We start from the raw sequence: 15,433 nt of genomic DNA, 5'->3' as shown, positions 1-15,433 counted from the left end.
CTTTCCCTATCTCGCATTAATCATGCAGGTGCTACGCTGAATTTCTGTGTTTTCTGACACAAACTTTCTCTACACTGGTGTTCATTACTGTAGCATTGAACTCTACTAAATATTTCCCTGTGAAGAATTACAGAGGTGAGGGAGATGGTATTTAGAGATAAACCAAGGAACAGAATGAGGCCAGAGGCTCCTACCTCGGGAACTTCAAACAGATGGTGAAGCCTTGGTTTTGAGAAGGCTTAGCATTTTGCTGGCTAGAGCTAAGCTGGGAGGGAAATGCCTTTCCTCGTTTCATTAAGCAACAACAGTAAAGAAACCAGTGAACCACAGAGCAGAAAAGTAAGAGGTCACAAAATGAATTAAGCGTTTAAAAACAAATTAACAGAACACACAGAAAACCAGCACCCCACCACAGAGATGCACGCACCACAAAAAAATTACCCATCCCCACCCCATCAAAAAAAATAAATAATAAACAAACAAAACACCAAAACCACCAGGATTACTAGGTAGAAATCAGCAGGCCTTGGGTACCATGCCATCTAGCGCTAGTAGTAACTAAACGTGAAGAGATGATGAGCGCTACTATCCTTAAATACTTCAGCAATTACTCTGACTACTTAGCTTGATGGAGGAAAATAAGGAGGGAAAAATGGATTGCTCCACGTATGAATCTGGCTTAGAAGGATGTGTAAGTGAGGAACTGGAGGAGTTCCACAGACAATGCTCTACGGCAGAAACAGGACTGCGAGCCAGTTTCTGAGGGTGGCATTTAGATAGGGATCCTATTTTCGCAGGTGCTACAAGAAACTAGATTTGCAGGAGTAAACAGAGACTCCTGATGTTCTTTATGTTGTGTCCTTTCTCATTTATTGCATGATTAAGATAAATAATGGGGCAATTTTAATTCTGACATCTTCTAAATTCCAATATTTGAAGCTGAGCTTAACTTTGTCATACTTTTTGCAAGTAGGATGTTTACTATATCCACTAAATGAAAAAATATTCTACCACCTTCTATACTGAAGGACAGGCTAGCAAACAAATTTAACCACACAGTCACTTATTGAAAGCTAGAAAATGCAGTCCCATCAAAATATTTTTAACGTTATTCTGAATAAGCTTATCGGCAAAGGCAGACTGGATGAACAGCACATTATCCTGCATAGGAATTCCTCAGTTTAATTTTTGGCAGCAATAATCAAGATGTTTAAGTTTTGGAAGGCTGACTCACGATTACTAATAGGAGAGTCACCAGTACATTTTGGCACAAAACCAACAGCCCTCTTTAAAGGGAAATTATGGTCTAGAGCAATGAAAAGGCAGCCACAAGGGGGATGGCAAACTGTAACAGGAATACAGGTACCACTTGCCAGCACTCTGCTCTTCCTCAAACACTGCTTTTAGTTCTTCCATGAGCGTTATGTTCACTCAACCATAAAAGCATACCTGAGTACTGAACGTTATTTTGTTGACCCCTGGTTCCAGTATCAAGTTGTGACACTTTAACATGTGAGCTCCATCTTCCAAAGTCACCCCTGAGGGCATATCCAGAGAACTGCTGCTCTCTTGCCTTCGTAGTAGCATGTGCACGTTTTTGCAGATGATTCCCGCTGTGTTCAAAGAGTTATCCGAGGGACTTCGTTCATACATTTCATAGAGCTCGAGTGCTGGCAAGTTGTTTCTTGACAAAGGAAATCCTACCACCTCATTTGGAAAGCTGATAACACCATTGGAGGTTTTGTGCTTAGTGAGCCACTCAGCTGTTTTCCTGTAATTATTCTTCTCAATGCTGAAGTGAACATGAATAGCAATCTGATCCACTTGGACAGGGATGGGCATTTGGCTCAGCAAAGTCAACTCAATAGACAACTTCCCACCCACATGGACAACAGCATTCGGAGGGTCAAAATGCAGAGTTTTTAACTGTGCAAAGGAGTGCATAGGCAATATAATCTTCTGACCTGAAAAGGCACAAAACAAACAAAAAAAATCAGGAATTGTATTATTTTCGTATGTTGCTGGAGATCAACAGATTCTCCCCCCCTCAAAAATTTAAATCCCAAGAATCAAATTGATCAACTTTTCACAATGAAATCCTTCTCATTTCATTCAGTATTTCACAAACCAATACATTCATATTTTATCTTGCATAGAAATAAGATTTAACATGCTGGGATTTATTTTCTAATAATTCATCTACTACAATTTTACTACTCCTTAAGCTATTGAGACAACTAAGTGAAGAGATAATATCTAAGAGGAAGTTTAACATTTCAATACTACATAAATTGTCATAGATGAGCACAGTAACAAAGTGGCAAAATTCCCAGAGCGCATAAATAAAGAGCAAACACAAGCCTAATAAACTAACAAATCAGATTAATGCCTTGAGCCATCAGCTTTATCAGATAAGGGTCTTTTACTTTTTTAGATTAAAAGAAAAAAAAAAAAGACACTGAAGGCAGTACCAAAACTTAATTAAGAAGCATGTCTATAATAGCATATGATATATCCATTCATCAAGAAAAACTTCTGCATAAAAATGAAGTCTTAGATCTACAGAAAGCGTGGATTTTGACCAATTTCAGAGATAAGACATTAATGAAGCAAAGGAATGTATAAAAATAGAAGGTGGTATGGTCAAAATACTGCAAGTATGGTCAAAATACTGCAAGTGGGTGGCAACAAATCTAACATCAGAAAACAAAGTATCATCACAGAGCTGTCATCTGCATGCCAGCAATGCAGAGTCAAAGTTAAGTAGCAATTGAAAAAAACAATACAAGGGAAATTATGAGCTGCCAAAGCAGACAAATAGGTAAGGTGAAATAAAAGCAAAGCAGACAAACAGATGGGCAAGGTGAAACAAAAGTGGCATCAAAATGAAATGAAAACTTTAATTACCCTTTCATCACTGAATAGCCTTAATTATTTCAAAAGTTTTATAAACGTTCTGAAGATTACAGGAAAAAGAGCCATGTTGCTTCTGAAGTCATACACAAGGTAATGAACCCAAACAGAAAAAGTATTTTAGTCTACTTTTAGGGAAAGACTAGATTAGAGCAGCTTAAGTTTTATGTATTTAAAAACCAGACTTACCTTGATTCTCTTCTTGCTGATTGGCAAAATCTAGTATTTCTTGGCAAAAGCTTTTGCGTTCGTCTTCTGTTAAGTGGTTATCACTAGCTAAAAGACTGCTTGTTTGAAGATAACTAACAAAGTTAAGGAAACAGGAGGTAGTATATTTCATTACATTCTCAAATTTGACTGAAAATAACAGTTCAAGTACTGCCTTTCTACCCTTTTAGTATAAGACCTGCCTTCATCATCACCACATGTTTCCATTAGAAAAGAAACAATGGAAGATGTACTGTCATCTGAGATCATTGCAGAATCTCTAGTTTTTACAGATCTATAAACTTGTGCAAACCTCCCCCCAAATTCCTACCTAAAAAGATCAATGAGCATTAAAAGTTCATTATTTGACAACAGATAAATGAAGCATGAAAGTTAAAGACCCAGCTTGTTGCATTACACTGCACATTTAGAATTAAACAACCAGAGTATTTTTGTTTACTTTCCAATCTACTCTGTCGAGAAGCTGCTAGCTGTTACAGCCCCACTTACCATACTAAGTTACATTATAAGGCATTCCTTGCACTTCTGAGTGCTGAGGACACACAAATGCTCATGTAAGTGCAGAAGACTGCAATATTCCTAGCTCAGGTTTTCTGAATGCCACATGCAGAGAAGCAGAAAAGAAAATAAGACTGTTTAAAAGTGATTTAACAATTTTCAAAAAAGGACAGACATTTATGTTGTTTAAGTCTAGTTCAAAAAGAAAGGTCCAAAACCAGAAAGATAAGAAATACAATTTTATCCAGTCTTAATTTTTTTGCTCCGTCTTTTAGAGGATACTTTTCTATTTGTCCGAGGTGTTTCTGACATTCTGCTAACTGTTTTCTCGTATGCGTGACAAGCAGTGCCCAGCCCTCAGACAGGTAAGTTTTCAGTGCTCCTTGAAGATAGACCTCTGCCTTCTGTGGACCTTTCTTCCTCCTTTAAAAATAAACAAATGAATACAGAGTGATACAAGTGTCTTTGTGGCCACTGTCTAAACATTTTTTTTTAAAAAGTGGTCATGGGGAATACACTATACGCATGCAGAACAAAATGCAGCAGAACTATTCATTTTGCTAGTACCAGCTCAATGTCTTGCCCTACCTTTCATTTAAGCATGCAGAACTGCAATGAGTCTAAACATAAAATGTCAATGAGACCTCATACACAAATCTATCACAAATCAGAGTAAGTGAGGCAAACGTAACTCCCATAAATGTATTTTCATGATAAAGCCATTTCAGACTTCTGACGGGTAACTAAAATTATGCTTGCTCAACAATTTTAGAGCAGGAAAATGCCTTAATGGAAGTATCATTTTATCACTGCATAACAGTTCCATGGTAGTCTTTAAATCTGATGCTATCCCCTCAGGTGAAAATTAATTAACTTAGGAAATTTAATTTAAGAGAATCTGTTGTTGGCAAGAAGTTCAGACTGGTTTACTGAACCTGGATGAGAAGCATGCCCAAAGATAAAAGCACCCGAGAAACAAAGAAACAAACAAAAAAAAAAACCAATCAGTACTCCCAAATTCTTTAAGATTAAAGACAGAAAACCAACACAGAAGGGTCTTCTAGTGAAGAGCCAGAGATAAACACAGAAAATATATTTAGAAACTAGGAATGAAATCATAAAGTTTCATAGAGGGGGAAACTAAACATTTTGTAATGAAAACCTTCAAATACAAAACTGGTAACTCTTGAAAGAACATATTTTCTGGCTTTTAAGTATATATGTACATAAGTGTGTCTGTGTATGTTTAAGAACGTAAATTTTGAAGCAAATCAGAAATCATGTTAGAAAGTAGGCTACAGTAATTGCAAGGTTATGTCTTCCTCCTAACCCTTTCCTCCTTAGCAGAAGATCAAGATAAAGAACAGAGGAAAGTTAAGGTACGAGTACTAAAATGAGGTGAGAATTAGGGTCCAAAATAAAAAGATTGCCAGCGTTCTCATCTTTCCCCTGCCTTCCCCTGTTCCTTCCCCCCCCCCCAAAAAAAAAAACATAAACAGGGCAAAATTTAGGGTATGTTTGCAATAAAAATACTTTTTAAAATTCCTTTTGAAATACAGGTTATTTTCCTCAAGTATTATATTCAAGCTTTCATTTACATATAAAACTCTGCCAAGTCCTTTCCAACAAGCTTAGCTGAGCGAATTCGTCCAATATTGGTGTACATTTCAATGGTGGCATGGGACAGATCCTGTTTAAAAGACAAGAAGATATTATAAGCTGTGTATTTTTAGCAGCTACCTGATATTTCACATAAAGTCATAACCAGTAACTAAGTTACTACAACAAAATTACCAGAACAAGTCGCTTTTTAGATTTCTTATTGCCCCCAAGACACACTTTTGAGAGGTTTGCAACATACCCATGTTATAAGTTGCAGAAGAAAATAAGCATATTAAAAATAAGATGAGACAATTCAAAAACAGAGAAAATACTCAAGAAAATGCACATGTATCCTCCTGTGTTTTTTGAAAGCACCTGTTTCTTGGGGACTGTAGCCCATTTTGCTCTTATTACATGAGAGCATAGTGTATGCATCATTCCAGGATACATCACGGTGTAACATTTAGCAAAATATTAGAGTTTATTCTAAAGACTCACAACTAATACTTCAAAAATAAATAAAGCTACGTACAATACGTGATTCTTTCACTAAAGCTGCAGATAATGCCATCAAGTTAAATGCAAAATACTAACCTACAATTGGAATAGTTACTTTCCCAAGCATGCCTTAAAGGAACTCTGCTTGAAGCTACACAATCCTGACTTGAGGTTTCTCAGTCATCTTTAAGCTTAATTTTAATGCAGCCACAACGTCTGCAGGCCACTTTCCTTAACTTGCCCTAAGCTTGTAATAACTGCAAATTTTGTGAGAAAGGTCTTTCCCTGTATCAAAACATGCTGTATAGCACCATCAAAATTATTTCTCCAATATCTAATCATCACTGGACATAAAGACATTTCCTACCACATTTACAAACCAGCAGCCTCTTCTACAGCAACTCATTGTCCTTCAGTTAGCATATTAAGATCTACTTTGGTCATCAAAAGAGATAACTTAAGAACTTTCAAATACCTGTTTTGTTTTTTTTTTTTGTTTTAAATAGAGTATCTGCAGGAAAGTGTCTATTCTATGGGGCAGAAAAACAACCTAAAATGGACTTCCCAAAACTTTTCTTAACCTGTTTGTGATGTTTCTTAACCAGAGCCCAAAGAGAGAAAAAAAAAATCACCCATGCATTCTCTTGGTCTCATTAAAGAACACAAAACAGCACATTACAATAAACTTGATCGGTTCACTCCTTAACCAACCAGTGTGAACTGAGAGGTTTTGGACACCAAACTAAATAAATGAAAAGTAACATTCACCCAAAATTAAGGTACAGGACAACATGTTTGTAGAAGACCTGCCAGTCTTACAAAAGATTCCAAAGTTGTCACGTAAGACTAGACATTGAATGAAACAAAACCATCCTTTTCTGGTAATAAAAGCTCATCATTTCTTGCTTTCAACATTTCTGAAGAGCTGCGTTTTACTTTCCAAACTCATTAAAATTTTAAATGCAAATAAGTCATCTTAGTTGTGTATGGAAATTTTAATTAATTCCGCGTTCTCCACTGAATACATGGACAAAACAAAGTTACATGTAAATTGTATGTATTTATGCAACAAACACTGCAAAAGATTTTCTATGTAGATCTGATCTCTACTAATCTGAATTTCTGATGTGTAAAAGCACAGTCAGAAATACAAACAGGATAAGCAGTTCTTTCACTTGCAACCTCTGCAGACCCCTCTTGGTTTCTTAAAATTAGGAAGATACTGCTTAATATAGCAGAGATCTTAGGGTGCAAGTTGGAACTGAAAAGATAAGCACAGCCATCAATTCTGAGAAATCTTTGTTTTGGTCCACCTATCCAACAAGACGCAAAGAAACAAGGCATGTATGTGAAATCTGGCATCTTCAGAACAAATTGGTTAAGACTTGCTTTAAATAACAACTTTGTAAAAAATGGAGTAGCATTTCACATTAAAAAAATGATTAATTTTCATCCAGCTTTGTCCCAGAGAACTTTAAAGGCAGTACTGTAATTATAAAATCATTTTCCTCTGAAATTTCTAAGGAAAACAAACAAGCAAAAAACCCACAAACACTCTTGTGACAGTCAGGTGTTTGGGGTTTTATTTAATAACCTTTTATAAAAAAAGATCCAAAATATCATTACAATGGCTCCTCCATAAGGGAGCTGTCAGAAAATAAATGTACAAATTAACGTGCAATGAGAACTGTAATGTTTCAAACTGTGTCAACTCTAACTGAAATATCTGCAGATGTCCCATACTTTATATAAGAAATTCAACAACAACTTAATTCATGTAACACTCATTCCAAGATGCAAGCCTAAAACATTTGAAGGAAAGTTGGATTCACGCAGTAATATTCTTCTGGGGAAGATTCAAATAATTCTAGACAGCAGAGTAGGATAGCCATGACGTTGGCTTTTTCTGATAGCTAAGTATACATAGCCACAAATAACCTCCAGCCTCATAACTGTAAATATTAATCTACATAATTAAAACCTGGGTCCCATACAGGGCTCCAGTTGTAAAACAAATCAGCGTTGGTGTGTTCAGAGTGTAAGCAATGACTTCTGATGCCAAAAATACAGAAATACAGATCCAAGTTCCTAACACCATCATCTCAGGTTTAAAACTTTGGGCCCTATTCAGTTTATAATGTAAATATCCCAACCTAATATAAATAAGCAAAGACTGTACTTACTAAGTAGTGTTTTTCAAAAGCTTCTACAGATGATAAGGCCTCTTTAAGTTTCTTATAAGGGCTCTGTGATGCATTGGCTTTAGGAAAAAAAGAATAGGAAACATCACTTACAAATACATGCCTATTTTAATATCCACCAACAACACTTAAAGACAGATCATAAGTTTCTTCCCAGAGACTCTTATTTTAGAGTCTAGGGACTTTAGAGTCTCTAAATTCTAAAACAAGATCAAGAAAGGATGTCTCACAAAAATGAGTGCTGCACACACTAACACGAGTGATGTTTAGTGTAGCTTGGTGAAGACAAGCAGCAATACAGTAACTATGCTAACTTCTCCACACAGTATTTCATGCCATTTATTCAACCTTGCAACACGCACAGTTGTATTTCAATACCACTGTATTTTGCCAAAACTAATATTCTCTCAACTTTCCAATGCTGGATTTATAAAATGTATGACAGAAGTATACTGTAATTTAAAGACATTTTTATACCTTAAGCATTGGTCTTGGTAACCATTTTCCTTTGAAGTACAATTTTCTTTTTCTGAAGTAGCTTGCTCAATTTAAAAGTTCTTGCCAGACCGAATACGTCCCAACATTTCCAGAAGAATAAAGCCCCCATTTAAAATAAACACAACAGGTACTACAGTGCTGAATTAAGAAACATATATTGTGACTGTAAGAGCAAGTAACGTGCCAGCCTGACAGCTAATACTTCAAAGGTACTAATTGTTCTAGCATTTTTTGACTTCTGAAAGCTTCTTCCCTTTAGAAATAGCTTTGTGAGGGAAAAGTAGTCCACAACCAGTAAATAAATTTCATTGTTGAGCCACTCAAATAATATCACTTCAACTCCCATAATACCACCCTGTAGTTCAGGTTGCAGGTTATCTATTTGCATTAGATCAAGAATCTTCCACTTCTTTTTCAAGTATTTTTAATGCTTGTGTGAAAGTATTAAAAACTTTATCCAAAACTAGTACTGTTCCAGAATATTTACCTAAATGCTGATAAATGAACCATTAATGGAAAAAACTTACATTTGCAACAGCAAGAAGATGCACTGTTAATTTCAAGTACTAGACACAGTAAAATAAATCCTTGTAAGATATAATAGGGTTCTATCAATGTTTATATAAACATAGGGATACCCAGAAGTTATTCTTATCGATATATTTATATGCCATGCATTAAAGACAATGTCCGTTATTAGAAAACACATGCATATTCCTGGTAATACCTGTTTCAGGGCGTTCTGCTCCCAATCCTGCTAACAGATCAACAGTTCTGTTAAGATCTTCTGAATTGGGTCCCTTCTCTGACACGAGCCCACACAGGTAACCCAGAGATTTTAACTGTAAGAGAATCCAGATGCTTGTTTTCAGTGGGTTATAAAACCAATACAAAAAGCCTTTTATTCTATCACACCATTCCAACAACACAAGACATTTCCAAGGAAAATACTGCTGCCGTATTACACCGCTTATAAAATCTATAATAAAGTTGCTTCATAGGAAGAAAATAGAGAACCTTTAACAAGGTAACTGTGATCCTCACTTAAGGTAGAAATTAATTTTTATGAAGAACTGAGTTGTATATAACATAAGTTGCAGACTCAGCATTGGAACACATGCATAGACATGCACAGCCCTGCTCGCAGAGAACCAAATCAGAATAAATCCTCTTTTTCCCTACAAGCATGAAAAAAGCTTGAGATGTTTGGCAGTTACTGCCAAATCTGTATTTCAGTACAGAAGTTTGAAAACTATACAATCAAGAAATGCACAGTTTCCAATACACTGATAGATGAGCTTGCAAATTCACCCCAAGTATTGTATTCAAAAAGAAAACCTTCTTGAAAATGGAGATTAGCACAACTAATCTGTTTTAAAACAGTGTGACAAAACTACCATAAAAATTCCTTCCAGACAGCAGCTGGCATGCGTGACAACCAGAAGCCAGGAGAGGATCCTGTGATAAAGAAGTTTACCGTTGGCCATTTGGTATCTCATTTAGTGTAACTCAACCAGCTACCAAAATAACCGCTTTCCCCCCAGGCGAAAAGTTCTCAGCTTGTTATATTGCTGTAAAACATTTTGAATGGGGATGGTCATTAAAGGGAAAACCAAAAGCATTAAATTCCACTTTATTTTCCTCACTAGTTGCTGAACTTCATTCAGTCTGTTCCACTTTACCACTATTTGTTATTCTATAATTTCTCCCTTTACCTTTTGGGTTAGAAGAGCTATGAATGGCACCAACATTTCCAACCCAGGTACAAATCTTCTTTAGAAACGCAGCAACATGTGAAGTGTCTGATACACCCAACACCACTTTAAACGACTGTTTATTTCCTTCATTCTGAGATTCCTCCCCATTCCCTTTTTTAAGCACCACATTTTAAGGTAAGATTTTCTTTCTGTGGTTTAGTAATACTTCAGACAAGGACATCCTATGATCAGCAGCAGATTCTTAAGTTTACTAAAACATACACAAACTATGATCACACCAAATTGAGAACATCCTACAGGCTATAGAAACAAGGATAAGCTTACACTCATCCTCAAAAACATCCACCGAGATCACAGTACAGTATTTTATTAGTTTCTGGAGTTTCCTGACAACTTTTTAAACTGTTTTAGACGTTAACTCTTTTAGAGAAATGGAGTAAGTGGAACTTGAAAAGGCATTCATGTGATTAGGGAAGGGGCTTAACAGCACTGAAACTGACGTTTTACAACTTTCGGACTTTCCCCTGTCTATGACAAGGGCTGCTCAACTGAAAAACTTCAAGTTATTATTTATTTGCCTCTTTCCCAAGTCACCAAAGCTAACACCTTCAGTAAAGTTCAAGGGCTATTAGTGTCTTAGTCACATACTGAAGAAATAATGAACTATGTAAACAGATCGCTGTAATCTCAATTTAGAACAGTAATGGTATCTGGATCCGGTCAGCATCTCCTGTTGTAACTGAAAAACACGTTCCTTCTCTTAGTCAAGAAGGACTGAGCTCATTTTGGAGTTCAATTAGCCAATCATTATCAAACTTCTGGCAGGGGAGGGGAGAATTGGTGGGGAGGAGAGATGGGTAAGTGCCAGACCAAGTTTAATGACATGAAATATTCTTCCTTTCCATCCCTTCTCCAAAGAGGTGAACATGTTCAGTACTTCCCAGGCCTCATCCACCTGTGGTGCAACTGGGTGATAAACCTGGATGTCTCATCCAGAACATTCCCAAGAGAATAGACCAATATGCAGACCCACACGTTAAAGTTCCAAGCTAAATATTTATTTATGTTCCACAGAAACAAATGGCTTATTTCAAAACTGAAATGCCGTAAGAACAACACATTGTTTGCTCACCTTCTCAGTAGCATAGCTCCATAAACCAACTGTATGGGAAACATTTGCATCTATTTGAGCCCTATCACAGCAGCCTTCTATTCTTTGTAAGACTTCCAAACAACTCAAAAATACCCAACAGTCCAAAGCTCCAGGAGGAACAGAGACCTGAAGATGAACAAAAAAATTGACTGAGAAATAAATATCACTTAGGTAAGAATATATGTCAACAAAATACTTTTCTTGATACAACATAGGAGCCTCTTTGAAGAATTAACTCTAAAAAACACGCAAAAAGAGGCCAACTCTTTACTAGCTCCCAAATAACACGCACACAAAAATCAGTTCATGAAGCCAAAATGACTAAACTTAACAGTGATTATGTTAATTGGATTGGATGTAGTCACCAGGATGAAAGAGAAGCAAGAGAGGATTAACAGGTACTAGTACTCTGAAGTTTCCAACTTTCTGGAAATTTAAGTCTAAGGAAAACAGTTAGGAAAATGTTCTGTAGATAAAATACTACTTCTCCAAAGGCATCAAATCTCATTAACATCGAAATTATCCTTCTGGAATTTAGAAGGCTGGTTGTATTTATTAATTGTATAATACAATAATTGTATAATACAATACATTGTATTTAGTATTATTAAGAAAAAAAGTAAACAAACAAAAACAAACAAACAAAAACACGACAACACACAAAGCACATTATATATGGGAATTTTAAGTTAGTTTTACAACATGTGAAGTTGTCATTTTAAAGGGCAACATTTCTGAAGTAGATTTTCTGTTTTTAAATGCAGCATGATAACTTATGGAACTTGCTATCACAGTATCAGGCCCGCGAAAGCAAAGTTACTCTTCTAATACAACAGAAAACCGCGTCATGAAGCATTAAGTTCTAGCACTGTTATACAATCTGGTATTACAGCATCATTTTGATACCTCACAGCCCGTGCTTACTGTATTCCGGTGACCAATACCTAAACTTCAGCAATCTCGTTAGATCATCATTGGATAAAATCATTTGTGTAAAGGAATATATTACACAGACTCACTTCTAATAGCTTGAGCTCTTGCACACAGTTGTGAAGAAGCTCCAGTGCTCTCTGGGAAACCTCCCATGGCCTCTGCAGGAAGATTAACAACGTGCACTGGCGAGAAAATAAGTAACTACGCAAGTCCAGTAGAGTAGCTTCTTGATTCTGAATTAGCTCTCTCTTCTCCATGTCTATAGGTTTTCGGAGGATTAGACCATTCCAGCTCCTCACTGGCTGGCAAAAAAATGTCAGCCAGTTTGCACCATCTAAGTAAATAAAATTAACATCCGAGAATCAATCACTGCTGTTAAGCCTTTTTCCACCCTCCCACTTCGAGGTCACAAGCTTGCTTACTCTTTCTTAAATTACTTATCCATGATAAATACGATGCCTTAACGTTAAAAAATAAATCAGAACAACAGAAATTCCATAGCTAAGTCAACAACTGAATTTTAGAGCATTCAAACCCCATGTGCATTTTGTTTCAATTACATATTTGCTATTAGTATAGTGGCAATAAATTTGTAATCTATTTCTCAGCGATTAATCCTACTTGAAGTTCAAAACAAACAAGCTTTATCCACCTAAGCATTTCTTACTCAGCCGTCATTGATGGATGTGCCCTCACTTTCAGGTTTAGCCAGAACAAATATATTTCACTGCAATTACTCCTGCACCACACTTTCACCAGATTCGTAACACACACCTGTTTAAAGATGTTATATAACAACACGCACTCTGGCTAATTAAAACAGTAACAAGTTGATATTTCTTGCACAGTAATTTTTTGTGAAGAGACGGTCGTCTTCCACAGTGCAGATTAAGCACATAATTGTTAATCACTACAAAACTGAATAGAAAAGTCTCATGTAATTTGAAGCAAAACTGGATGCATTTGTTCTAGAAGCTCTTTATTAAGTAACTCAGCAGTGAACTGTGAGAACGGTAACTGCATCCCAGCTAGATCGATACTTAGGTAATTACAGAGCTTCAGAGCTCTGTTTATAACGATAATAGAATAAAAGCAAAATGCAGGTTTTCATTAAAAACTGTTTTTAATCTCTGAGGCCCGAAAGCAAAAAGCTGTTTGCATACAACACAAAACAGGGGCATAAACTGCCCAGTGAATCTTCACTGCAACATACCATCTCCATCTCCCTTGTACACACGTGGCACCAAGGCATTGTGCTGTTTTAGCAGAGGCATAGCAAAGAAATAAATACGGTTAACACATATTTACTGCTTTAAGACACTTACCACCAGCCCCAAAGTTGACAACGTACTGAGAAAACAAGGCATCCAGTTCATCATACTGCACTAGCGCATCCTCAAACTGCTGCAGCATCTCAAAGACAAAGGCCAGTTCTTCCTTTTGACACACAAACAAGACAATGAGCCTGTTACTGAAATTAGTTGTGTACAGCATTACAAGCTATCCATCTGCATCTTCAAGTAGCACTTTTTCCAACATTCTTCCCCTTCCAGTAATCACAAACAAAAGAAAATCTGCCACTGTAGTGGATGCACCATTTCCTCTTCACACAATGAGGTTCACAAAGAAAGCTACAGTCATCCAGCTATGCCAGTTAATTCAGTTCTATCCAGATCGTGATTCACTACAAGATACTGTTTATACATCTACTGAAAGTTCAAGTTTCAAAAAAAAAAAAAGTTGCTGATCGCTCATCTCCCATAATAACTTCTCCTTTGTTTGCACTGAGAAAACACCACTGCAGTATCAATAAAGGCTCAGCTGTACACAGAAAAGGGAACCAAAGCTGTAGGTAGAAAAAGTCTGAGAAGTAGATGTACCACGTGCAAGTGGCAGCACATGAAATCAGAGGAGACATGAACACGTGGTAGAATTAGTGTAGGAAAAGAAACTGTTCAGGGACTAGAAAATTCAAAGTAATCGAGACTTTCAGTTCTATTGAATTAGAGTTTCTTGCTTTTCTCTACATCAGCTTAAGCAGACATATTTAGAAATAAAAAAAAAAATAATAATTTCAAGGGCATTCTCTATTTGGGATTACTATAAAATAGACACTTCTCTACAAAAAATCACGTCAGTGCATACCGATCATGAACTAAGCAAAGAAAGCACAGCAATATTCACATTTAAAACCAATTACAAGATTGTCTTTTCACAATCACAGTAATAGGACGCTTATCCAAAATTCAAGAGGAGCTACAGCAACTAGAAAGAGTTTTAATTTGTATCTGCTACTGTTGAGGTTCATAAAAGTTTGTTTGCAGCAGGTTTGTGTTACCTATAACACAGCACACCATCTTTTCAGGCATGCCAATATGAAAAATCTTGCTTTAATACCAGTCTTCATCTTCCCTGCTCTCCTAACTCAAAGAACGAGCAGAACATTAAAAATACCAGAAGGACAACAACAAGCCATTATTAGAACTAGGACTCAAGCACTTTTTTTTTTCCCATAAAAAGGGACTCTTACCTGGACCATGAAATACTCGCAGAAACTCCATCCTGGCTCAGTCCTTTTCTCTCTCAAAGTCCTCATGTCATCTTCAAACTTGCCTAGGTTTTTGGTAAAAGACATGAGAAGCAATGTCCTGAGTTTGGTCAGGAAGGCATTCCAAGATTCCTGAGAGCGGGAAGAGTCTTTCAAAGGGTCAGAAAGTACCACACATCTGTAAAGAGATTGATGAAAATTATTTTGAGGGAGGTATAAAACATTCTTTAAAAAGCACACATAAATGCAGTTAAATACTGTGCACATCTGACAGATTCGCAATGAATAAAATTGAGCTTTTAATTCAGCCTTAATCAATGGAAAAAAATAAATTGGGAGGGGTAGGGAGGCAGAGTGGTCTGCTTTTTTGTTCGTTTCTTAAACTTTCCCATGTATGTTTAAGGTTGTGCTATATTTTATGGAAAAGAGTTAAGTGTTTTCCATGCAATGAGTATTGTAAAGCTTTACTTTTTTTTTTTTTTTTTTCTTTTTTTAAAGCAAATAATGGATACATTATTCCAATTACTTAAACATAAGTAATGCTGTAGCTAGCAAAGGAAAAAAAAAAAAGCCTACTGAGAAATACAATTGGCAGAACAATAATTATGTTTACTCCTGGCAAGGATTATGCAAGGCAGAAATC

At 36.4% G+C, this 15,433-nt stretch overlaps 1 protein-coding gene across 1 annotated transcript in view; it reads right to left on the bottom strand.

Annotated features, from left to right (window-relative positions):
* The window catches only part of TRAPPC10 (trafficking protein particle complex 10), a 39,044-nt gene that overhangs the window by 11,711 nt on the left and 11,900 nt on the right, over positions 1-15,433 (bottom strand). The window contains exons 5-14 of the mRNA XM_032187978.1: positions 14,773-14,968; positions 13,568-13,679; positions 12,329-12,576; positions 11,289-11,435; positions 9,166-9,280; positions 7,923-7,999; positions 5,238-5,329; positions 3,922-4,062; positions 3,103-3,215; positions 1,450-1,964 (exon numbers count right to left, since the gene is read on the bottom strand). Coding sequence (XP_032043869.1) covers positions 1,450-1,964; positions 3,103-3,215; positions 3,922-4,062; positions 5,238-5,329; positions 7,923-7,999; positions 9,166-9,280; positions 11,289-11,435; positions 12,329-12,576; positions 13,568-13,679; positions 14,773-14,968 — 1,756 coding nt within the window. The remainder of the gene's footprint in view (positions 1-1,449; positions 1,965-3,102; positions 3,216-3,921; positions 4,063-5,237; positions 5,330-7,922; positions 8,000-9,165; positions 9,281-11,288; positions 11,436-12,328; positions 12,577-13,567; positions 13,680-14,772; positions 14,969-15,433) is intronic.

The sequence above is a fragment of the Aythya fuligula genome, chromosome 1, assembly GCF_009819795.1.
Source record: "Aythya fuligula isolate bAytFul2 chromosome 1, bAytFul2.pri, whole genome shotgun sequence".
Taxonomy (NCBI): domain Eukaryota; kingdom Metazoa; phylum Chordata; class Aves; order Anseriformes; family Anatidae; genus Aythya; species Aythya fuligula.
Note: the sequence above shows the minus strand (reverse complement) of the source record. Positions and strands in the feature narration are given on the sequence as shown.